Source organism: Staurois parvus, unplaced genomic scaffold (genome assembly GCF_062004578.1).
Source record: "Staurois parvus isolate SC_StPar_1 unplaced genomic scaffold, SC_StPar_1.0 ptg000098l, whole genome shotgun sequence".
Taxonomy (NCBI): domain Eukaryota; kingdom Metazoa; phylum Chordata; class Amphibia; order Anura; family Ranidae; genus Staurois; species Staurois parvus.
The window spans coordinates 3,890,436-3,914,285 of NW_028317894.1; the positions used below are offsets into that span (position 1 = coordinate 3,890,436).

At 39.4% G+C, this 23,850-nt stretch overlaps 1 protein-coding gene across 2 annotated transcripts in view; it reads right to left on the bottom strand.

The window, feature by feature from the left end:
• NBAS (NBAS subunit of NRZ tethering complex) overlaps positions 1–23,850 on the bottom strand; it is a 1,021,307-nt gene that overhangs the window by 900,980 nt on the left and 96,477 nt on the right. For both annotated transcript variants that reach the window (XM_089671087.1, XM_089671086.1), the window contains exon 12: positions 17,352–17,480. In XM_089671087.1, the coding sequence (XP_089527213.1) occupies positions 17,352–17,480 (129 nt within the window). The remainder of the gene's footprint in view (positions 1–17,351; positions 17,481–23,850) is intronic.

Sequence of the window (23,850 nt, forward strand, 5' to 3'; positions counted from 1 at the left end):
ATCAGTAATTAGTCCCCTGCAGCTTTGTACAGTACTAACTTGATAAATATGAATCTAGACTGTTCCTATTATTCCAAAATTGTTTCAGGGCACTTGAAGATACATTTCTCACAGATAGAGTGATTCTGTGCAATCATAAGTACAGAGTCTTACAAGGAACTCATTTACACATCATGGTTCCCTGCTGGGCTACCTTCTATGTCTGTCCACGAAGCTGCATCCACCAGAGTTCCCTGCGGTGTGCATTACACATGCACAATCCCAATTCTGACATGAATCATTCCAGCTTGTCAGAGCTCACAGTTCTACCAGGCCATTGTCTAAATGGGTTATTAATAGTAGAAAGACTGAAGCTAGCCTATGTTGTTAAGATCAGGCCACTAAAACTAGGGCCAGATTGAAAGTGTAAGCCAATTAGTCTACCATTGGGTCTTTGGTCATAGGAAGAACTCCACGCAAAAACTGGAAGAACATACAGAGGGGGATTTCTAAAGCAAGTTAGTGAAAGAATCAAACACATACCTAATGCAAATCAAGCTACATTTCTTTTAAAGCAATGTTCTCCAAACTGCGGCCCTTTGCCTGCCTCTATCCGGCCCTCTGGGTACTATTCCTCCCACTGACACCAACAAGCAGGCACCATTTCTTCCACTGGCACCAATGACAGGACACAATTCCTCCCACTGATATAAACTATTAAGTACTGTTCCTCCAACTAATACCAAGGATAGGGCACTATTCCTTCCTGATACCAATGATGGGACACTATTCATCCCACTGACACCAATGATGGGGCACTATTCCTTCCACTGTCACCAATGATGGGGCACTATTCCTTCCACTGTCACCAATGATGGGGCACTATTTATCCCACTGACACCAATGATGGGGCACAATTCCTCCCACTAATACCAATGACTGGAGACTATTCCTCCTATTCCACACCTTCCACTGACTACAAGCACTATGTCAATTTTTTTTTTTTACTCCTACTGACGCTGGGACATTTTCTATTCCCATTGGTCACTCCAGCCCTACTAAACTCTAAAGGACAGTAAACCGTCCCTTTGTTTAGAAAGTTTGGAGACCCCTGATTTAAAGTGTGCTTCAAGGCTTTTTTTTAATTCGATAGAATGTCTGTTTTTCATGCTGTGTTCCCGCTGAAGAATTTAATTTTTATTCATCCTGGTGGCCACGCTCACTGGGACAGAAAGTGATCATAAATCCAAGAGGGAACCTGGATTCAATGTCAACTGTCTAAGAAAGAATTTTCCCTCATTCCCTGTTGAAACAAAAACTCCCTAATGGGGCACAGAAAACAAATGCTGATAAATGCACAGAAAAATCAACTACAGGAGTTTTAACCCCTTCCAAAGAGAAAAATGTTTTGTCTTTGAATATACTTTGCAAAAGATTTTTGACAGCCCAGACACTTAGGGTGCTAGGCTATCATAAATCTTTTGTATATTTAACACCAAGATGATGAAGCAATGGAGGTTTGGAAATTGTCAGGTGTTACTGCTGCCTTTGACCTCAAGGGGTAAATTGCTCTTGTGCCTTAATCCCTGTGACACCAAGGTAAGATATTAAAAGATTGGAGTTAACCAAGAGAAGAAGGGACAAATCGGGATGTGTATTTTATTGTGCTGTTGCTACTTTCGATCATAGGAGAAGGAACTTTATGAATAAAGCAGCATCCAAATGAAAAAATATGTGGCTCCCCTTGTGACATTAAAATACATAAGTGGTATGATATTTGCTTTGTTCTAGTGGTCAGCAGCAGCGGAATGTCCCTACTAATCCAATCAATGGTTAGACTGATCTTTACCATTTAAATTTTAAATGTTGGCTCATAAATGAAGACCTAAATTAGCACCTAACTGAAATTAAGTTTCTGACAAGTCTGTATGCAGATAATGGTGGACAACTGTCACTTCACCAGACCCTGTGGCTGCAGGGAGGCAGAGGTATCTCAAATTGGAGGCAACAGGGGTAGGCAAACATCAGCCCTCCAGCTGCTGCAGAAATAAAACTGCCATCATGGCTCTGCCACAGCTTGTGACTGTCAAGAATTTTGAAATGCCTCATGGGACCTGTACTTTTGCAACAGCTGGAGGGCCAAAGTTTGCTTACCGCTGGTCTACTGCAACACAATTTCCTAAGAAAATCCAACATATTAGTGGCAGAGAGGTAAAAGTATTCCTTCATAACCAGCTGGTCCATGTAACATTAGGCCTTTTAAATGGCAGAACCTCTCCTCCCAATACGTGAAGGGACACCCCCAGAGGTTATTAGCCATAAGGTTAGAGTCCAGCCAACATCCATCCCTCAATAAATTGGGTGGCTTTAATAAAATGTAAGCCTCATGCAAACTGAACGTTTTCTTTCAGCTGCTCCTAGGGGTGTCTGGCGATTTTTTTTCCTGTCTCTAAACACCCCTGCATGTTAGCCTATGTCTCCATGCATACATAGGCTTGCAGGGGAGTTTAGAAGCAGAAAAAACCCACTGCTAGTGTGTCCAGGAGCAGAAGAGTCTTGGCAGAAAACATCTTGATGCCTGTAAACGCACCTAAGTACAAAGACCATTTAGCGCTTGATTAATAATTCACTTCAATAGCCAGAATAAATATTATTCTGGCCATAGAAATTAATTACAGCCCAAGCACTTGACGAGCCCGAACGTGTTACACACTTTTACAAGTGTAAGGCATTTTTTCTGACAAAATGCTGCTGCCAGGAAGAAAAGACTTCTAAGAGAGTTAGCAAAACATTCTGTGTGCATGAGGCCTTCATATTCAAAAAGTGGCTTTTGGTACTAAGCTAAGAACTCATACTCTTATAAGGATTATCTGTATGCTTGGTATACATTTGCTGTTAATCTGTATGAAGTTGTATGAATACAGATTAGGGTCAGTGTGTGTGTGTGTAAACTAGCAGATCTGCCAGAAAGGTGTGTATGTACAGTCATGGCTAAAAATATTAACATCCCTGCATTCCTGTCAGATAATGAACCACTCCGCCAGAAAATTGTTGCATTTACAAATGTTTAGGCATGCTCATATTTATTTCTTTTGTTTGTAGTGGTATGATACAAAAAAAGTGGAGAAACAAAAAGCCAAATCTGACACATTCTATGCAAAACCCCCAAAATGGACTGGACAAAACTAATGGCGCCTTCAATTTAATATTTGGTAGAACACCCCTTGGAAAAAATAACTGAAATCAATCACTTTCTGTAACCATAAATTAGTTTCTTCCACCTCTACTGGATTTTTGGACCACTCTTCTTACTCTGCTCCAGGTCTCTCAGATTGGAACGATTCCTTTTCCCAACTGCTGTTTTGAGATCTCTCCACAGGTGCTCTATGGGATTGAGATCTGGACTCATTGCTGGCCAGTTCAGTACTTTCCAGTGTTTTGTTTGAAACCATTTCTGGGTGCATTTTGATGTGTGCTTTGGGTAATTGTCCTGCTGTAAGATCTATGATATCTGACCAAACTTTCTGACACGACCCTACATTGTACCCCATAATTTTTTAGTAGTCCTCAGATTTCATAATGCCATGCATATGGTAAAGATGTTCAGTGCTTAAAACAGCAAAGCACACCCAAAACTTTCCATTTCAACAGTGGGGTCCTTCTGTGTCTCCTACCATAGCGTCCCTTTTCATTCAGATAGTGACGGATAGTGCGAGCTAACAGTTGTACTCTGTGCATGAAGGTCAGTTTAAATTTGTCTGGAAGTTGATCGAGGTTCTTTAGCCATCATTCAAACATACAATCCTTCATTGCAATAAAAATATATAATTATTTTATTATTTTGTTGTTAATGGGTACCAAGATAGTCCATTCATTCCATTTTTTGCGGTATTTCCCTTTAGTTTTCCAATACAAACAAAACAAATAATCACAAGAATGCCTAAACATTTGTAATTGCAACAATTTTCTGGGCGAAGTGGTGTATTATCTGACAGAACTGCAGGGGTGCCAATATTTTTGGCCATGACTGTATGTATGGTTATATAGCAGACAAGTAAACTGACAAATAACATGGGGTGGTATTTTAATTTTGTAATTTGTGTTTGCCTGCGTGTGGCCAGCCAGCTACATTTGGTTGAAGTCACTTTCTACTGGTGGTCAGAAGCATTGCAGGCTGTAACAATTGTTTATAGCACTGATTTACCTGCCCATCCACCTCTGTCCCCATTCCTTCTCCATCAAACAAGATCCATGCCCAGTTAGAGAGGCATACATCCTTGACACCCCTGTATTGCAATGCCTTTCCAGACAGCAAAATTGACATATCTACTACACAAATGACTTCTTTATGCATCTGTGCTCTTCACTGTAAATACACAACCCAACCTCAAGTACAAGTACTTCTGAAGCTTAGAGGATAAACACTAAATAGAAAATTATTTGTTTATTTTTTGCCTGGTTTCACTTATTCTATATTTCTTTCCTAATATTTTGATATTTTACAGAGCAATTCTGAATTATATTGTGTTTTTATACAAAATAAGGCACTGTGCTGGCACACGTTAGAACCTGCTTCTCTCCCATAACAAGTCAATGGAAGCTCTAAGCAGGTTCATGCAACTTTGAATGGTTTTAGAAGTATCTCAAAATGATGCCATGGAAATGTGAGAAAATCTCCCCAAAGAGGACACAAATAAATAAAAAAAAAAACTGATGCTTTAACACTTCCTCACTCGGACCAAAACTAAAACAAATGTGGTTAGAGATTGGCTCCAAACCTACCAAACCAGGATCCATTGAAATCAATACACACAACCAAACAGAAACTGAACCCTGGAAGCTGTGCCCAAAAACACAGGCATTGGGCAAAAGAGTAGTCACCAGTATTGCCTGTTGTCTCTCTGGAGCTTACTCTTCTCTGTTATATTCTTACCATGCCATGTTGTGCACTGTGTCTCTGTATGGTGGAGGTCATCTTGGTAGAAGCAGGGATTTGCTTCCTCATGTCAGAGCCTCTGGCAGAGAAGACAGTAAGCAGTACAATAATGACGTCACTAAAGCTCACTCCAAATCTGAGACCAGCAGTCAGAGGCAGCAGTGTCTGAGATCTCACACTACAGCTATTCAGCTATGAGGCTGTTGGCACAAAAGTGCCTAGGCACCTCACATATCAGGAAGTGCAATGCTATTTTTCAGGAGGAAGTCAAGAAAAAATGTACTTTTATCAGAGTATTGCATAGGCACAATTAGAAATTCTAAATGTTCCCTATAACAACATTGCAAATCTTCATTATTTTAATTCCGGTCCACTCTAAGTTAATTCCATTTCCTTGCAGTAGAGGATAACTAATCATAGTCCAGTATCTGAAATCCTCATACTGTGGAGCCTATGAAAATGTCATTGTACGAGTGTGACAAACATTCGCACAGCCCCAACAAAAATCAACATATTTTGTGTAATATGCTTATATCCCATGATCATAATCACCATCTAGTGGCCATAATGCAGTATTTTTCCTGATTGAGGTATATTTAAAAATACAGCATTACGGCCACTAAATATTGCTTAGGAAGCCAAGTAATATTGATATTGAATAAAATACATTGATTTTTGTTGGGCTGCATGAATGTTTTTTACATTCGTACAGCATATTCTTTATACATAGAGCCCTGTGTGTCTATACACTCTAACATATCCTTGTGACAGATAGCAGAGCTTACACAGAATAAAGCATTTAAAGTTTTAATTGTACCAGAATTCAAGTGTTTGTAAAGTAATCTTTTTTTAAATTAGCAAACATGATATACTAACCTGCTCTGTGCACTGGATGTATTGCACAGAGCAGCATAGATCCTCCTCCTTCTTGGGTCCCTCACTGGCATGCCTGGCTCCTACACTTCTTGGTGTGCAACCATAGGGCGCTGCTTCCTATGGTGGCACACCTGCGGGCTCCATCCCAAACCCTGCTGCCTGCATCTATAGACACAAACAGAATGGCTCTGCCCCGCATCCCCCCCCCCCCCATACACACACACTCCTCGTCACAGGATTTGACTGAGAAAAGTGGAAGCTATTGGCTTCTGATGCTCTCCGCAAAGTCTTTGAGAGTGGGGAGAAGAAGAGAGAGCCAGTGCAAACGAGCACAGTGCTGGATTGAGATGAGGCTCAGGTAAGTATAAGGGGGGAGGGGGTGATAAGAATCCTGAAACATTTTTCACCTTAATGCAGGGAATGAATAAAGGAATAAAAATGTTTAGGGTTTACAACCACCTTAACTATAAAATACTAAGGGGGAAAAAGTGTGGCCACACCCTGAAGTTAAAATATAAATCCTGGTAAAGTTTTTTGTTTTTTTTGTTTTTTTTTTAAAAGAAAAAAAACAAAAAACAGTAGCAGTTTGGTAATGTGGCCAGTTTAGAAGCAAACCCTACTTAGTGCAGTTTTTTTTTTTTATGAAGATAAATTTAAACACTATACATGAGTGGTTTATAAATGCTTTCACGGAAAACAAACCATTATGACAGAGACAGGATTTTATCTGAAGATCTTTTGTTAAATTGCTTTGCTCAGTGCTTGGCACTCTCGTGGCTATGCTTGATTTAATCCTAATGAAAAAGAGGAGAAGCACATTAATTTATCTCAATTTTAAATATGACTGTGCTCCTGTTTTATCAAGCCTAGATGATGAAAACTTTCAGATCCAACAAAGCAGGTAAGTAATTACGGATAATGAAAGTATTACTGGGATTCACGTATGAAATGAACTCCACATGTATTGGTAAAGGAGCAGTACATACTGTGTCTTTGTTAATTGCATTTTTTATTAGAAAAGCATTGATTCATGAATTCATTTTCCAACTGCTTAATCATATTGGGGTCATGGGGTAGTAAACCAGCCCAGATTAGGTACCCAAAACAATTTGCAAACCATAGGTATCTGGCCGGCACATCTGCTTGCAAAGAGGGAACTGTAGCTGGTTTTGTAATGGGTACAGATAATATTAACCTGATCCAAGATTTCTAACCAGAATCCAGAAAGTCCTGCAATATCCACAAAAAAAAAAAAAAATCTACGAAGATGGTTCCAAAGGATATTTGCATAACATTCTGAAAACATCTGAACTGGTACCCGTTGATATATGATTAAACAGCTCCACTTTGAGATGCCACTGTATTTCCACAATCCTCAGCCAATTACAGAGAGCAACCAACCTCATGCCTACCATCATTACCTATTCCTCATGGCCAGAAATGAGGACAGAGATACAGAATGGCTGGTGTAAACAGCAAGACTCATTTTTGAAACTTTGGTCACACTTCCTTTCCTTTAAAAAAAAAAACAAATACATGAAAAATTTAAACTCGTGATGAAGCCTGCTCATCAGTCTGGCATTCCCTCTCAGAATTTTACACTAGCGTGCATCTTCATAGGAACAGTTTATACATTCTATAATGCAACAAACTGTCCTAATGATGACATTAATGACTTGAATATAAGACTATGAACCACCTTGGTGAGCAATACACCTTTTGACATCTTTGAGGCTCTGCCCCCTAATATCCAATTGTACCTAGAATGCTATTATTTTTTTATTTCCTCTATACCTGTACGTAGGCAGCCCTCGCAGTTAGCCAGGGGGGCCCTGGGTGTGGTTATCCTGAGAAGCATATTTTGGACATGAGGACCACTTACACTGTTTTTATGCTGTGACTGTAGGTTGGGTTGCTTGATCCATCTACTATATGTAAATAACTCATTTTTTCAGATTTACTTATTAATATGTGAATTTGTTATATATATATTCAACAAATATATGTTTTTGGCTCCTTAGATGTTGCCATTTTTCCTTTTCCCTGAGGAAGGAGTTAATTAATTATGAAACGTGTTGGATTTTCTACAAGACCTCTGCAAATGTTTGACATGAGGATGATATAAGAAAAGAATAAATTGTAAAAATTAAGTAATTCATTTCATGTGATGGTGACACAATTAAAACAGCTCTTTCTACATTATTTCTTTTATATTTCATGGTTTTATGATGGTATTTCATAAAGATGCATATGAACTTTTACTTTACTGGTGCCGGTAAAGTCCCATCCTATTGGGGGGTTTCTCTATATATTGTAATCCCTTAATCAAGGAAGAGAAATAAAGGATTACAATCAAGACTAGGCTGGGGAATTAAATATTACTGAGGACTGTACATATTAACTGTGCTAACTCAAGCTTGGCAGGTTTCTATTGTTGTCTATATATCTGCTGGGAAGATTCGCTTTGCAGATACAAAGACACAGATCCATTTGTTACGGTGACAATGAATGTATTGTAACACAAACGGTAGACAAATGTTAAACATGCTGTTTTACCCCAAAACTGCATATGTGAATATTTGGGGAACTCTGGGTCAAATGCTATATATTCTGAATGAGATCACTTATCTTTACTTAGCATAATCAAATGGCAGACAAAGTTGCACAATTCTATAATAAGAAAAAAAAAAAAAAACAAGAGGACCAAACATGGACTTGCTGCCCTGGATCACTCTCCAAAACTGACTGTTTTCTGACCATATGAAAAAAAAAAAACTTAAGCAATTCAAAAGTGTAAGGAAACCAATGCACCAAACATTTTAACATTTACCACTGTTATCAATGAAAAACTACGTGTCTTCGCTCCTACAATTACCCACTGGTGCTTTAATTCTACATATATTTATTCAGCCCTGATAGACTGTGTGATATTATACACTACCTCAGTTCAGGGACTGACAAAAGCTGGCAAATATTCTGCTCCATTTATGGAGGTCAATATGTGTTGGCAGAAAAATGTATTTTCAGAGTACAGTGAAGTGCTTCAACACATATAGATTACACCAAGATGTCTCTTCAAGCAGATGCAGGGTTCTCTCCAATAGCATCCAGGATGCAATTGATTGGACTCTCACCTTGGTCAGCAGAGGGAAGTGTAGTGCATCTGAGACAGGAACAGGACTACCTTCAATGTCAATTCACTGGAGAACACCATTACTAACTGAACTGAATTATCCAAAAACTATGTGCAGTTAAAGGATCAAAACGCACCAGGAGTTTACATTACCAATAAACAGAGAAATCCTTTGTTCAAAGGAGCTGTGCAGAAAATTGTCACCGAAATAGCAGCTGCACCCAACCAGATGCAGCCACTGTTCTGGTATTCTGATAGCTGTGGATTGCCAGCTGTCTGACTATCATAGCCTCCAAAAAGGAAAAAAGGCATCAAAGAGCACTGGGACTTTGATGTCAGTTCATACAAAACAGCAAGAGGACAAAAACATTTGGAGAGCTCACTGGCTCAGGTGAGACTGCTCACAACAGACAGGGCTACTCTTGTGGGTACCCCGCAGGTTACCAGAGAAAAAAAACAAACAAAAAAACATGCATCAATGGAAACAGCGCCCAACCAAATGATAAGAGTCAGAATCAGTCTATTGTTTTTTGTAAAATAATAAACTAATTTGGGCTCTTATCAGCTCTCCTTCCATTGGTCCATGTTTTTTTCTGTATACAATAGCTAGCTGGGAAGATGCTTCCACCAACAGATTTCTCTTGTTCAGCCCAGTTATATTTCTGTATTTGCAGAACATTTAAAAAGATAACAAATGGGAAAATGTGGAGAAATTGTACTCTGGAGATGTATTAAATAGGTTTCTTTTATTTGCTATAGCATAATGGCTTAAAGTATATGTAAACCCTCGCCTTGTAAAACAACCCATTAAATTAAAATATAAAAATGCAAAGCAAAATGTTTGTGTATAGATATAAAAAAAAACATTATTAGTACCCCTTTTTTTCTTTTTTTTTTTATAAGAGATCACCTGACCTCTGTTGTCAGCTGCAAAAGGAGCATAGAGAACTGGGGGCAGAGACTGCAGGGAGATGTGAAGAGGCAGAGAAGCAGCAATACACTTATTTTTCCATTGATTACATAGGACAAGCCCAACCATTGAATTACAGGCAGGCTGCACTCCCAGCACAGCCAGAAAGCGGACCATGCTGGGATGGATGTGCTTCCATGCCTGGTGTGGTCAGTTTGACATAGGAAAGCAGGAGGAATTGCAAGATCATCAGGGATTTCACACAAAGGAAGCAATGCAGAGAGAACTGGATATTTTTAAATACAAGTTCATGTTAACACAGATACATATCAGGAATATGAAATGTCAGGGTAACATACACTTAAAGTACCCATTGCTACTAATATAAGCAGGCTTCATTGCTGCTTTGGAGGGACAAGAGTCTTTTTGCCCCACAATTTTTGCGCTGTGCCACCTACCTCTCTACATAGCATGAGAGTGGTACTCAGAAAATGGTAACTGCTATGGTTAAAACTCAGGACTATTTAGAAAAACAGGAACTGCTGAAACATAAGTACATAATAAAGAGTAGCCAGCTGCAGAAGATAAATTCTAGAAAAAAGTTAAAACCAATCAGCAAACAACATACAATATGTCCATGAGAATGTTTAAATGCTAGATTTTTGTATTTGAGTGGAGTGTTCCTTTACGAATAGCAAACTAATTATCTGTACAAGCAGGCCTCAAATCTTTACATGCCAATAAAGCATTGTTCCGTGCTTTGCATGACAAAAACAGAACTATGTCAAAAGAATTCCCAATTATTTGTGTAAAAAAAAGCCTGTCAACTATGCCAGTTCTGCCTCTCCCAGCATCCTCAGAGAGCGCTGTCACCAGAAAAGTTACTTTCATATAGTTTTCAAATTGTAGTTATTTTTTTTCTAATTATACACCAACCTTTTAAATTGTATTGTGCTGCTGAATGTTTATTCATCTGCTGCTATCCATACAAAAATCCCCTGCTGCTGGATTAATGGCCCCTTACAAGAAATAAATATTTAAGATACTGTATAAGAAAATCACATTTCTTCACACATTGCAGTCACAAATATGGAGGAATATCTCCTTCTGTAACTAAGAGCACAGAACAAAGAATCCAACTGCAATATGAAAAAAGTGCTCTTTGCCTTACATGGTGAACTCATGTCTAGGCTATTGTACCTCTTCTGCTATACTAGAACAACAGACAGTAAACAAAGTTAGTAAAACCATTCCTCAAACAGAATTCAATGAAAAACTGCAAAATATACAAAAAAGATGCATATACAGGAGCTGCCTTACCTACCAAATAATTTTTATTTCCATCCATCCAGTCCTGAGATATACATAGCTCTGCCAAATAGTTCAGCTCTGTCTGGCAGGGCAGATTGTGACTGGGCAGCGAAAGGAAAAGCAGCAGACAGATGAATCCAGATCTCTGTCATTCTACTCTCTCCTCCTATCAGCATGCCCCTTCTTAGCACTTGACTGGCTCTTTGTTCTACCTCTTCCTCTCTTTGGGGGAGGCGAGAAAGTTCTAAGCCTTGAAAATTCCAGACAGAAGTACTTGCAGCTTTCAAGCTTAGGCAAGCCATAGGTGATTCAACCACGGGTTACAGTAAAGAAAATCACTTGATTCCCCCATCAACACAGTCAGTGTCAGTGGGGGAATCTCTCCCGCAGAGCTATTGTGTTCTGCCGGCAGGGAGCCAGCAGTAATCACATGTACAAAAGATGTCAGGCTGGTAGTACCCAAGTCAAACGATATATTAACTTCAGTAGAACCAACCTGCCCATAAATGAAGTGCATCTCAGACTCTCTGCTGAACTGGCCAAGATTTGATCCATCTACCGCTGGCTTCATTCTGCTTGTTTGGAAGATAAGCTGTTGAAACCCTGATTGTGATCTCTGTTCAATCATCATCCATGGCCAGCATCTACTCCTGGAACTAAGGTGCTGCATGTAAATCCTGGTGTCTGCATAGTAACCTGTATGTTCTTGATATCTTTACACATATGTCACACAGATCAGATCCTCGCTGCTGCCTCTCATCTTTTGACTTTAAACAAAGATATAATGTACAGTCTGTGTAAGTGATCTTGGAAGGAGTGAAAACTGGAGAAATATTTCCTCCCCATTGTAGTATACTAATGATATAAAGCTGACCTCCAGGCATAATTAATTGCATAGTCAGCACTACTACAGTGATAGCTATGATCTTTCAGGTCCTGTGTCAAGGTGGAGATTGTCTCATCACTCCTTCTTTCCACATCATCAAATAAGAGACTGCATTACATTCAATTAAAAAAAAAAAAATGCAAGGCACTCTGTGAATGGAGGCAGTGCTGAGCAAGCAACCCCTGTGGTCAGTGCGCAGAACGGAAACCACACCGCACAAGACCGAGAAGATCGCAGCTATCACTGTATTTGTGCCAACTACTACAGTGATTGTCAGCTTGCCCAGTGGCACCTCAGGTATGAGATATGTATATTTACATAGGTCCAAAATGACACTTTTTTTTTTTTATATATATATAGATACTTTTGGAAAATAGGTGATGAATTTATTATTGAAGACTTGTTAAGTCTAAATTGCTAATGTTAAGAAAAAAAAAAAAAAGAAAAGAAAATGTGCATGCATCTCTGTACTTACTGAAGTCTGAAAATCATTACACACATGCTTTTAATACAAGAGATAATTTATGGGTAACATGCCTGTGGTCGGGGGACTTTACATCTTTAAATGGCACTCGGTTCTTGCTAAAAGGTCTCTCAATGCCAATTCAATTAGATAATACTGCACATTATCACACTTACCCAGCACTTGTTTTACTATGTTAAACAGCCACAGTGAGCAGTATGTGCCAGGACACATTTTAAATCATCTTGTGTAGAGGCCAGGCACAATTATTTCCCTTTGCTAATTACAGTTATTTAAAGAATTAGGTCATTCAAAGTGGATATGTTTTGCAGAAAAGCCAGATGAAAAAATACAGATGTACAAGTTTTCAAAAGTTGATTTTCAATCCAGATCAAAAGTCAACAACCAAAAGGTAAGAATCCAAATGCATTATGGAAATTAAGGGTGGCTGTACATAATGTTTTACCTAATGGACGTTTTCTGTTTTAATATGTTTTATTGAATATCTCCATGAAAAAGACAGGCGGAATGTGCTACAGACAAACAAGAACGACAATAGTGGCATGAAGTTGCAAATACGCATAGGCCAAATAGAGAAAGTGTAGCACAAATGTTGCACTTAATGAAGAAAATGGTGTATAAATTCCAAGTATTCTCCTGCTGAGGGAAAAAATACTATACAGAAATTACCACAAGCCTACTAAGGCACAAAAGAAAAAAAAATTAATCAACCCAAAGACCAGCAGCGGAATGGGTGGATCATATCTCATCCAAGGCATGTAGAGAAAGCAGCAAAGAAAAAGAGAAACAAAAAAGAAGCAGATTAAGGAAATAAAGAGGGTGGAGGGGGGTTAAGGGGAAGGTAAAAGAGGGGAAGAACTATGGCCTGCCTGACCATGCTCCCCAGCTGCCACCAGAAGCACCGTCTCAAATTGACTTTTTCTCTTTCAATGCTAATGCTAAATAAAAACTAACGTGCACTAATAAAGCTCAAAAGCAATTACTTATTATTAAAAAAATAAAAAACAAATGCAGTTAAAATAATCATTAAAAAAGTATATTTATTATTAAATGGAGTTGGTAAAAGTATCCATATTGGTCTTTATATCAGCTTCCTATAATCCACTGTACATGAAACTGAAAGAATAAGGGTTACCACCAGCAGCCAAACAGGCTCTGCTGAATTCACACATGCTGATATATTATATTATACCTGGATTTGGAAACATTATTTATATCTACCCAATTATTATCACAATCTTCATCCTTTTGGTCCCCTTCCACTCAGGGTCGTCTATCTGAAGTACATCCCTCTTGGCATTTTAGCATGCTCAGGGGGAACAGGTGCAGCATCCAGTCCCATTTCCTGCAGCCTGTCAAAGTCTATGGCAAGCTGTGGCTGGATGGGCCTGAACGTTGTTCCCATGTTTAGCGACCTATGCATCCAGGAATAAATGCCCAGAATGTAGAAAAGCAATAGGGGCTTTAAGAGGAGCTGTATGCCAGCAAATCAGTCTTCTATATTACACAGAGTGGACTATTTTGTTTTATACAAACTACCCTTAACATTAAAGGGTTAGTTCACCTTTACAAAAAAACTGCCCATGCACTTAAAGGGAGCATTTAGATAAAAACAAGCTGTGCAGCTTTTGACCAAAGTTGAAAAATGCCTTTGGTATAGGGATAGGCCATTGATGTACCTCCCAAAGCCTGGCTGAGAAACTCTCAGAGATGGCCCCATCCCGTTCTGTCTTGTTGCGAAGACACTCCTAGCTGATTCAAACCCCCAAGCAAGCACTCTCTCTCCCCTGTTCCAATAGCTCTGAGCTCAGTGATGCTGTGACAGAGGAGATTGTGAACTACATGTGCAAGGTTTGAGAGCTCGCTCCTGTGATGGTGGAAGGGACCAGCAACAGCTGGGGAGTGCCTTAGCAATGTACTAACAACAAGATTATTATTTGTGTGTCCCTGTTGCAGATTTTCCCTCACTTCCTGTCTGGTGAAACCATTGTCAACAGGACAGCAAGTGAGAAGAAATCCAACTAACAAAGCCCCATATACAGTGAAGGAAATAAGTATTTGATCCCCTGCTGATTTTTTAATGTTTGCCCACTCACAAAGAAATGATCAGTCTAAAAATCAAATGGTAGGTGTATTGTAACACTGAGAGATGGAATAGTAACAAAAAATTCAAAAGAAATGCATGTCTAACGAATCAGTGCATAATTTGTTAGACATGCATTTCTTTTGAATTTTTTGTTCCTATTCCGTCTCTCAGTGTTACAATACACCTACCATTTGATTTTTAGACTGATCATTTCTTTGTGAGTGGGCAAACATTCAAAATCAGCAGGGGATCAAATACTTATTTCCTTCACTGTATATGGGGCTTTGTTAGTTTGATTTCTTCTCACTTCCTGTCTTGCTGGCAATGGTTTCACCAGACAGGAAGTGAGGGAAAATCTGCAACAGGGTCACACACAGAAATAAAAATCTTTCAGGGGCTCCAGCTTTTCCTACTCTACCAAAAACATTTTATTTCAGTTTGTGTTGCTGTAGGAGATTTATCCTAACTTCTTGGCTAGTAAAAACATGCATTTATTTTAAATTTTTTTGTTGCTATTCTAACTCTCAGTGTTACAATACACCTACCATTCGATTTTTAGACTGATCATTTCTTTGTGAGTGGCCAAACATTCAAAATCAGCAGGGGATCAAACACTTATTTCATTCACTGTAGCAGAAAAAAACCTGACAAGGGTTCTATCCAAAAAAAAAAATTAAAAACTGGGCGAGATATACACTTGGGTCATGATTCAATAACAATATTACACACATGTAAAAAGTGAGTTGAATCTCTGCAAATAGGTAATGCCTAAAATGGGGTGGGCTATTTGAAACTGTACAGTTTATTATTGGACTTTAAGGGTTGATCCACATATTTGAAGATATATACAGGAGGTATATATAGAGGTACTGTATATACACAAGAGATGATTACATTTTGTGATTCCTGTGGGTGCACGTATACAGTATATCACAGGAGTACACCCCTCACATTTTTGTAAATATTTTATTATATATCTTTTCATGTGACAACACTGAAGAAATTACACTTTGCTACAATGTAAAGTAGTGAGTGTACAGCTTGTATAACAGTATAAATTTGTTGTCCCAACAAAATCCCCAGAGTATCTCCTAGGGCTCTGTACTATCTGCAGATGGATTGGGGACTATATAAGAAGGGGAAGATCAGAGAAGACAGAATCAAACAGCCTTTTTACATAATGCGGAGGATTACCCCTTAGGTTACAAACTAAGCATAACAAGCATGCTTTACTGCATATACAGAACGATTTTACTGTTGTGGGTTTAGTAACACTTTAACTCGGTAGTTTAACTCTAGAACGGTCCACATCAGTTAAAGTTTAAAATGCCCCTATAGGAAGGGAGTTATTTCTTCTTAAGTAAAGCTGTCCATAGATTGTTTGCACCTTGGCCAGTTCCTGCTGGATGGCCCAGCCAGCATCATCTGTGAATGTCCCAGTTGTCTGAACAGTGACTGCTTCCTATCAGAGGCAGTCACCCGTTTAAGCATTCAGCAAGGTGGGGGTGTAATAATTGCTTGAAAACAATAGCCAGCCGTGAAGACTCCTCTTTCCACACTGTTAGAATGGATGGGGGAGTCGTATAATTTACCATGTCCATCCCACAAGTTAAATGAGAGAAAATCGAACCATTTTTGGTCAGCCTAATTTCTGTAGTACTGAGATACTGTAGCTGTGGCTCATTAATCTATTCAGAGGTTTGAAGCCCACAAAATATGGAATGTGTTGACACTGACATTTTTAACAAGAAAAACATGATGGCAAGAGCACAGAACAGAGGATTGACCACTTATTAACATGGGCTCTGTAAAAAGGCTTTTTTTTGCTTGTTTCCTTGGCTTTTTATTTTTGGTGGCCATACACCAATCAGAATTTGGCCAGTTCAGCAGGGACTGACAAAATTTTGATCAGTGTGCGTCTTTCACTGCTCAGCAGAATTCAATTATTTGATTGACTTCTGTCAAAGGGACATGTAGGAAAACTTCTCTTGATCAGCAGCTGCTGATCAGTATATTTCAACAGCAGCAGGTTTTGCTGTCAGAATACTATGTCCCTGCATGGGGGATTCCTCTACCTCATTTGTGCAGATGGAAGAATTTGTACCTTTTTTTTTTCCCTCGTCCAAAAAAAAAAAAATACAACCATCTATGGCCAGCTTTAGCCTGTTAAACAAGGGAAAAGAAGCACAAATCTCCATTTGCTGGCGAAAAAATAAATATGAAACATTCATATTGAACATTACATATTGAAATGATTAAGTGAAAAAATATATATGTACAGCATATTAGCCTTGCACATAATAGACAAAATATATATGAATCTCGAAATGCTGCATTGAACCTAGTTTCCCAAACTCTGGTCTGTCATGTATCACATTCCAACCTTTGCTGCTCTTCGAGATGATCAATGATCATTATCTAGTCCAATCATGAGATAATCCATTCAAAAAATGTCTGCCTGCATTAAATATATATATATATCTATCATAGTGCAATTATCATACAGGATATGCAGAGATGACACAGAACACTGCAGAGCTACAAGCTTTCAATAACAATGTCACTCTTTGGTTATGTAGAGTGACATTAAGACTATGGATCATACAAGGGGTATTTCGGGTTTTTGTTTTGTGGCTCTTTTTTTTTTTTTAACAAATGTCAACTCTGCATTGTGCCGTTTGAATGAAGTTCTATGGAGTTGGAGTTGTATATTTTTAATAGGTAGAGTACATTAGAAGGGGTACACTTACCTGATCACTCTGAGACCACTCTCCCTGCAGCCTCAAGGATGGCATCTCCCAGACAGACAGTTTACCAGAGAAATGGATAGCAGCCAAGAGTGTTCCATCAGGAGAGAGACTCATCTTAAACATTCCCTCCTGTGGTGGAAATACATTCAGTCAGGGGCAGATTTGTATGATCAAGATTTACATATTTTATTCTCATGGTTATGTTATAACTACTGCACATAATAGATTATACAATAAGTCACCAATAGAATAATTCAAGTGATTCTAAAGGTTTTTTTTTTTTTAAAAACAAACATGTTATAGTTACCTGTTCTATGCAATGGTTTTGCACAGAGCAGCCCCGATCCTCCTTTTCCTGGATCCTCCACCAGCGCGTCTGGCTCTTTTCCCCTGCCAAGTACCCCCAAAGCAAGCTGTACAAGTGCCCCCATAGCAAGCTGCTTGCTATGGGGGAACTCAAGAATGCTCACTCCCAAGCCGGTGCTGTGTGTCCATTGACACACAGGACCAGCTCAGTCCCACCCCACTCTCCCTCCTCACTGGCTGTGATTTACAGCAGCAGGAGCCAATGGCTCCCACTGCTGCTTCTCTGTCCAATAAGCAAATATAGAGTCGGGAGAGCCACTGCTCTCGTGCACATCGCTGTATTGAGATCGGGCTCAGGTAAGTATAAGGGGGGCTGGTTTGCCAAAGGTTTTTACCTTAATGTAAAATATGCATTAAGGTAAAAAAAAAACCTAAAAAAATGGTGGACCTTTAGAACCACTTTAAGGTTCTTTTTAAACAAAGTGGACAAACCAAATTGTGTGGCCTATAGTGATATATTGGACACCTTGTCGTTCTAAAGAAAAGTGAAAGCCTAAAACAGTCCCCTAAATTTTTGTTGATAGTCTTACATAAAAGTGTACCTATACCCAAAATTAAAAATGTAATACATTGCAGCTTACCAGTCCATGTGTGGCTACATTAGTTTTCTTTTTTCAGGCTTTATTTTCCCTTTCTTTTTACCTTGTAATACTGCCAGTAATACAACTGCTTTCCTGGGGTGTCAATGCTCACAGACTGTACTATATCTATGGAGGAGCAGTACTGTCACCACAGTAGATAAAGTGTCTTAGGACTACAGAATACCTCCCCCTGTCATCATATCCATAACTGGGGGAGGTGTTCTGTAATCCACGAAGAGACCTGAGAAAACAATAACTAAATAAATAATATTTAGCTGAGGCAGAGAACACAAAGTTGTCAGCTCAAAAAAAAATTCTGGTAGGATCAACAGATATTTCATTACACTTATCAAACAGATAAAAAAAAATGTTTAAAAGGTATAATTAAAGCATATCTATGGTCAAAATATAAAATCATATATCTACTTCAACATTAATTTTCTACTATTACTAGCCTACTCCTATTATTACTGTATGAATGATGAAATTTGAAAACTTACTTTTTGAAAAACCCCACGCATTTATTTTCTTGAATTCTGTGACAAATGTTCACTATGCCTTGTGAATATTCACTGCTGTGTCACACATTTCACAGCACCTGCCATTTGAACTACAACTATATGTCTGGACATTCTAATGAGGAAGAATATCAGGAAGTATAGTCAGTACAAGAAAAGCCCTATATTTGACATCTTCAATGCTTGCAGGCATCAAGGGATGTGATATGTAGTCCTTAGATACAGGAGATTTTTCAAGTAAGATTTTACTGGATTATCAAAAATAACTATTGTTTGTAGAGATTTTACAACATTGATGTTTTAAAATGTATGCTGTGACTTTAGGTCTCCTTTACAGACCAAAATAGTGCAGGTAAGATAATTACATTGCTAGGGTTTACTAGAAATTCACATTAAAAAAAACAACAAAATGTTGGTGTACCCTCCCTAGATCTCTAACCTAATCTATTGTAGAACTCAGGTATTTTACTCTCTGTAAGATGACTGTGTCGTCCAGTGTTTACAGCCTCTTACCCAAAGTCTTCTATGCTGCTGCATAGTGATTCCTATTGACTTGAATGGGGGATATTCCTAGTGTATTCCTTATCTTGCAGTACAGTAGAGGACAGGGAACTATTTAGCAGACAAAGAGTGATCAAGTTACTGAGGAGAGAGGCCTGTGCCCTGTACACCAAGATAAGAAATAAACAGGTAAGTAAATATTCCTATTCCTATCTTAATCGCACAGTACAGGACACATGACGTATCTTCAAAGACCATGGGGTATACCCAAGCAATATACTGAGGGGTGAAAAACAATATAGAAAACAGAACTTACAACAGACCCACAAAGAAACACAAGGCTTAAACAACTTTAAACCACGGCCTGCACATGCACCTTATGGAACTTTGAGATCATATAAACAGAGGACCAGGGGTGACCACACAAATCTGAGAAGCAGATGCTTGATGCTGAAAAGCCTGAAAGAAACCAACAGCCCTGGTGGAATGGACCCTATTAGGAAATAGAGGACTTCTGTTCCTAAGGGCGTAGGTCCTGAAGAAAAGTTGCCTAACCCACCTGGCAATGGTGAAGTGGGAATCAGGATGCCCTTTACATGGGTTCACAGGAAAAAGAAAGACACTCAAGTCTTGCAGACAAAGGCTGTGGCTGCCAGGTAGACCCTGACAGCCCAGACTACACCCGTGTCCTTGTTGAGGTGGGAAAAAGAGACCATCTTAGGTAGGCAGTAAGGTTTTGGTCTCAAAACCACTTTGTTCTTGCTCAAAACAAGAAAGGGTTCCTTACATTAAAGTGGTTGGAAAACCAATGTTGGTCATATGCTGAATACTGTCATCCCTAAATACCTTTGAGTGCTCTGTGTCTGATTGCCTCTTTGCACAATTTTTCTGTCGCTCATTTTTTAGATAAAGCGCTCCGAAGTTGGTCCTTTTTGTGGGCATGGCAGCAGTCCGTAGCTTGGGCGGCGTAGTAGTGATGTCACCAGAATCCCCTCCCCGCTCTATATGCCCTAATCACCGTGCTCATCCCTGATATAGGAGGCACGCACTGTGGGAGTGCTATCCACGCCACCTGACGAGTCCGGTCTTATCAGACACTTGGATCTGCACCACCTGATATCCTCCCCTTCCTCAATGCTGAGGGACAGAGCTGCCAATCCAGGTGTAGCAGGAGGAGGAGGGGGAGAGGGAGAGAAAGACAGATCTGTGCATAAATGAACAGGAGACACGGACACTTCTCATGCTGGTGCATGAAAAGTATTATGTAGGCTGTCAATCAAAGGAGAGGGAGCGTGGTGACACCATGTTATGGCCTGTTACGGTTTTGTTCAATGACGGAAAAAGGAAAATAGCAGAAGAGTTAAAGGTACTTTCACAGGCAGACTTGGGTTGTATGCATTGTCCTGCTGTGCAGATTATGGTAATGTGATTATCTAAATTTATATTTTTTGGGTTTACAACCACTTTAAAGAGCTGCCAACTTAGAAACATGCGTAACAGATGACATAATGACCACCAGGACAGAATGCAAGTGATAGAGTATTACGGAGTTCTAAGTTTGCTAACCCCACATCAGGAAAAGTAAGCTAAGTAAATATGTGATGGTAAGGTTGTATCCTTGTCAGCACCTTTCATGGCATGTGAAGGAATGTCTTTCCCAATTCAGGAAAGAATTAGTAAACTACTATGTCAGGGAGAGCGTTGTCTGGCTGGACAGAAGCACTGGACAGGGTTGGTGGAGTTAGGAGTCCAGGACTTGTGACAAAAGCAGGTGTGGATCCTTGGTTATGAGGTTGATGCCTGGGTGGATTGAAAGGACCCTTTTCGGTGAGTAGAAGTATCAGCTGTAAGACTTAGGCTTTTTCTTATGTGGTACAAGTACTTTTCCCATAGTGACTTTCTTGATGAATTTCAAGTTTTCAAAACCAAAAGGCATTCAAAGCAGAATCTTTTTACAAGTAGGTTCAGCAAACCAAGTTTAAGCCACAAAATCCTGAATGCATGTGTGACGATCGCAGCGTCAGACCCCAGCCCTTCTCACCAAACTCGTGACTGAAGGACTAGCCAATCTAAAACCGCACTGTAACGTGCGTAACAATGCCATGCCCAGCTGCACTCTGCACAAAGATTTTCCAGCTAATGGACCACAATCTGTGTATCTGCAGCCTGGGAGCAATTGTTACTGGGTCAGGTTAATTATGCAATTAACCCTTCACACTGCCACCACCTTCGTTTTGTACAGAGAAAGAGGAAACTCGACAATATCAGCAATAACACTATGATGTTGCATAAGCATCGGTATACCACTGTCACCGCAGGCATAGATATACCGAAGTTTAAAACACACACACAGTAGCGCTCTTCAGAGGCAGGGGTTCTTAGTTTGCATTAAAGAGCTTTAGAAACAATTTAACACTCTCAGAAAGTAAGAGATAACAGAAAGGAATTTAGGGAGGTAAAGTACTTGCCAAACGTCCTGGTTTAAGCAGATCAGGTTTCAGAGCCAAAAGGATGCCTTATCTCCCACAGTTAGTTCCGATGTTAAAAGGGAGCTTATTCAACTTCACTTAACTCAGCTTAGCTCACCTTTTTCTAGGAACTCAGCAGGGTGTCTCCTTAAAGCAGAGAACCAATCGCCTCATTTGGGGAGGGGTGTTGGGGCGGAGACCCAAGCTAGAACCAAAAACTCTTGCAGCTGATGTCATGGTTCATAACTTATTCTCGGTGCATTTAGCAGCCTGGCTACTAGTAGATTAATATGCAGATGCATCTGCTGAACGGTTAGATATGAAATATGACATACCTGCTTGGATGGTTAAGGAGATATATTTTTCTGCTCTCCTGTATATGTCAGCTAGGGGGTGTAATATACCAGGTGACTTGTATTAAAGTGAGCCATCAGAATATGTGCTCCATGTTTATGTAATCATGTCCTATTTGAAGATATAAAATTATATGGAAAAGTGAGTTTTTAAATGTAAGTCTGTTATTACGACTACCTGGAATGTCTTTGAAGCTCAGTGAGGGCTTGGTTTATGGTTTTACGATCCCTTCTCTAGCAAGAGTCTCGCAGACATAGGGGCACCAGCTAGTGGGGTTTATAGCCATGACGCCCTCCCAATGAGTTTGCTGCCTGTGATCTCTGTCATCATCCAGACCACATGTCACTCAACAGGGAGGGAGGGGGGATATCGGAGGAATCTGATTTGGGAGAGAGAGATACAAGAAGGAGGGGTTTGGAGCAAAATGGATGACCGTGTCCATCTCTGTGTGCATGATTGCTACAGCATGCACTGAGAAAAACGGCAGGGTGGGGTTCAGGTATGGTCCCCAAGGTACACACCAAGGGTAACCAATCTAGAAACTCCTAGATAGCCAGGGCCAGCAAGCTGAAAGGTCTCAATAGAATAATCAGAGAAAAAAAAAATGAATGGCTTCAAAAGAAAATTACTTCTCCAGAGAACAGGTCAATCACTTATGGACACTAGTAGAAAAAATAATGAAATCTCACGGAGTGTGTGGGGTTATGCGAGTATGCACTAAAGGTGGCCCTAGCAAGTTTTGTGTCCAATCACCTGAAGCGTGCCTGCATATAACCCATGGCCTATGAATACAAGTCCAGCGTCCTGTATGGTACAAATAAGGTAAACGTTTTTAAATGACTATAACTAATTCTAGTAGTATATCAAAAGTATTCAAAAGTGAAAGTTCAAAATCTATGGCTTGCTTGGTAGCAATCCCCTTCTTTTTGTTAATAGAAGTGAAAATAAAATCATATAAAAGCAGAAATAGTGAAAAAAACAAAAGTCAGTTTTTACATTATCTAAATGTATCCACCAAAAACAAAACAGAATTGAGCCCAAGCCTGAGAGACAAATGTTTTTCCCAAAATCAATATCACCCTTATTAGAGAGAGATGAAGAGAAAGAGACAGGAAATGATGAAAAGAGAAAGACATAAATGAGCTTTTAGGAGACAGGCCAGGAGACGATATACACATTGCTGCTGCATATAACTGCATTTATGTGAAACATTACTGCCAAATAAACATTCACTCTATTCTACCAGTAAATTGGTAGGAACACAGTGTGTATTTTCTTCACAGATTATACCAGATTTATTCCATTCTTTTTTCATCTATTGTGAAGTTTTCATCTACGAAGATAAAATGCAATGCAAAATTCAAATACTGGCAGAATAAACCTTTCTACATCAGCTTAAGAGGTCGATGAAAAAAGCAGTATGAAAAATGTATTGCCTACTATGGAAAAGGAAACCAATATGCAATCTGTTTTTATGCCGCATAGAAGAAAAAAAAGCTACAAGGATGCAAAAATTATTTTAAAAATGGCAAGTTCAGGGGAGTTGCAGGCAACCAGAATCCCTGTCAAACCAAGAAATGATCATATTCAGGTAAAGAGTGGGGCTTGGCCTCAAACGCAAAACCTCTCTTTCAGGCCTCCCAGGCCAGAAGGACAAGGTCAGCTTTTTTTGATGGTTACCTACTGGCTTCTATGGTCCAGCAACATGGTC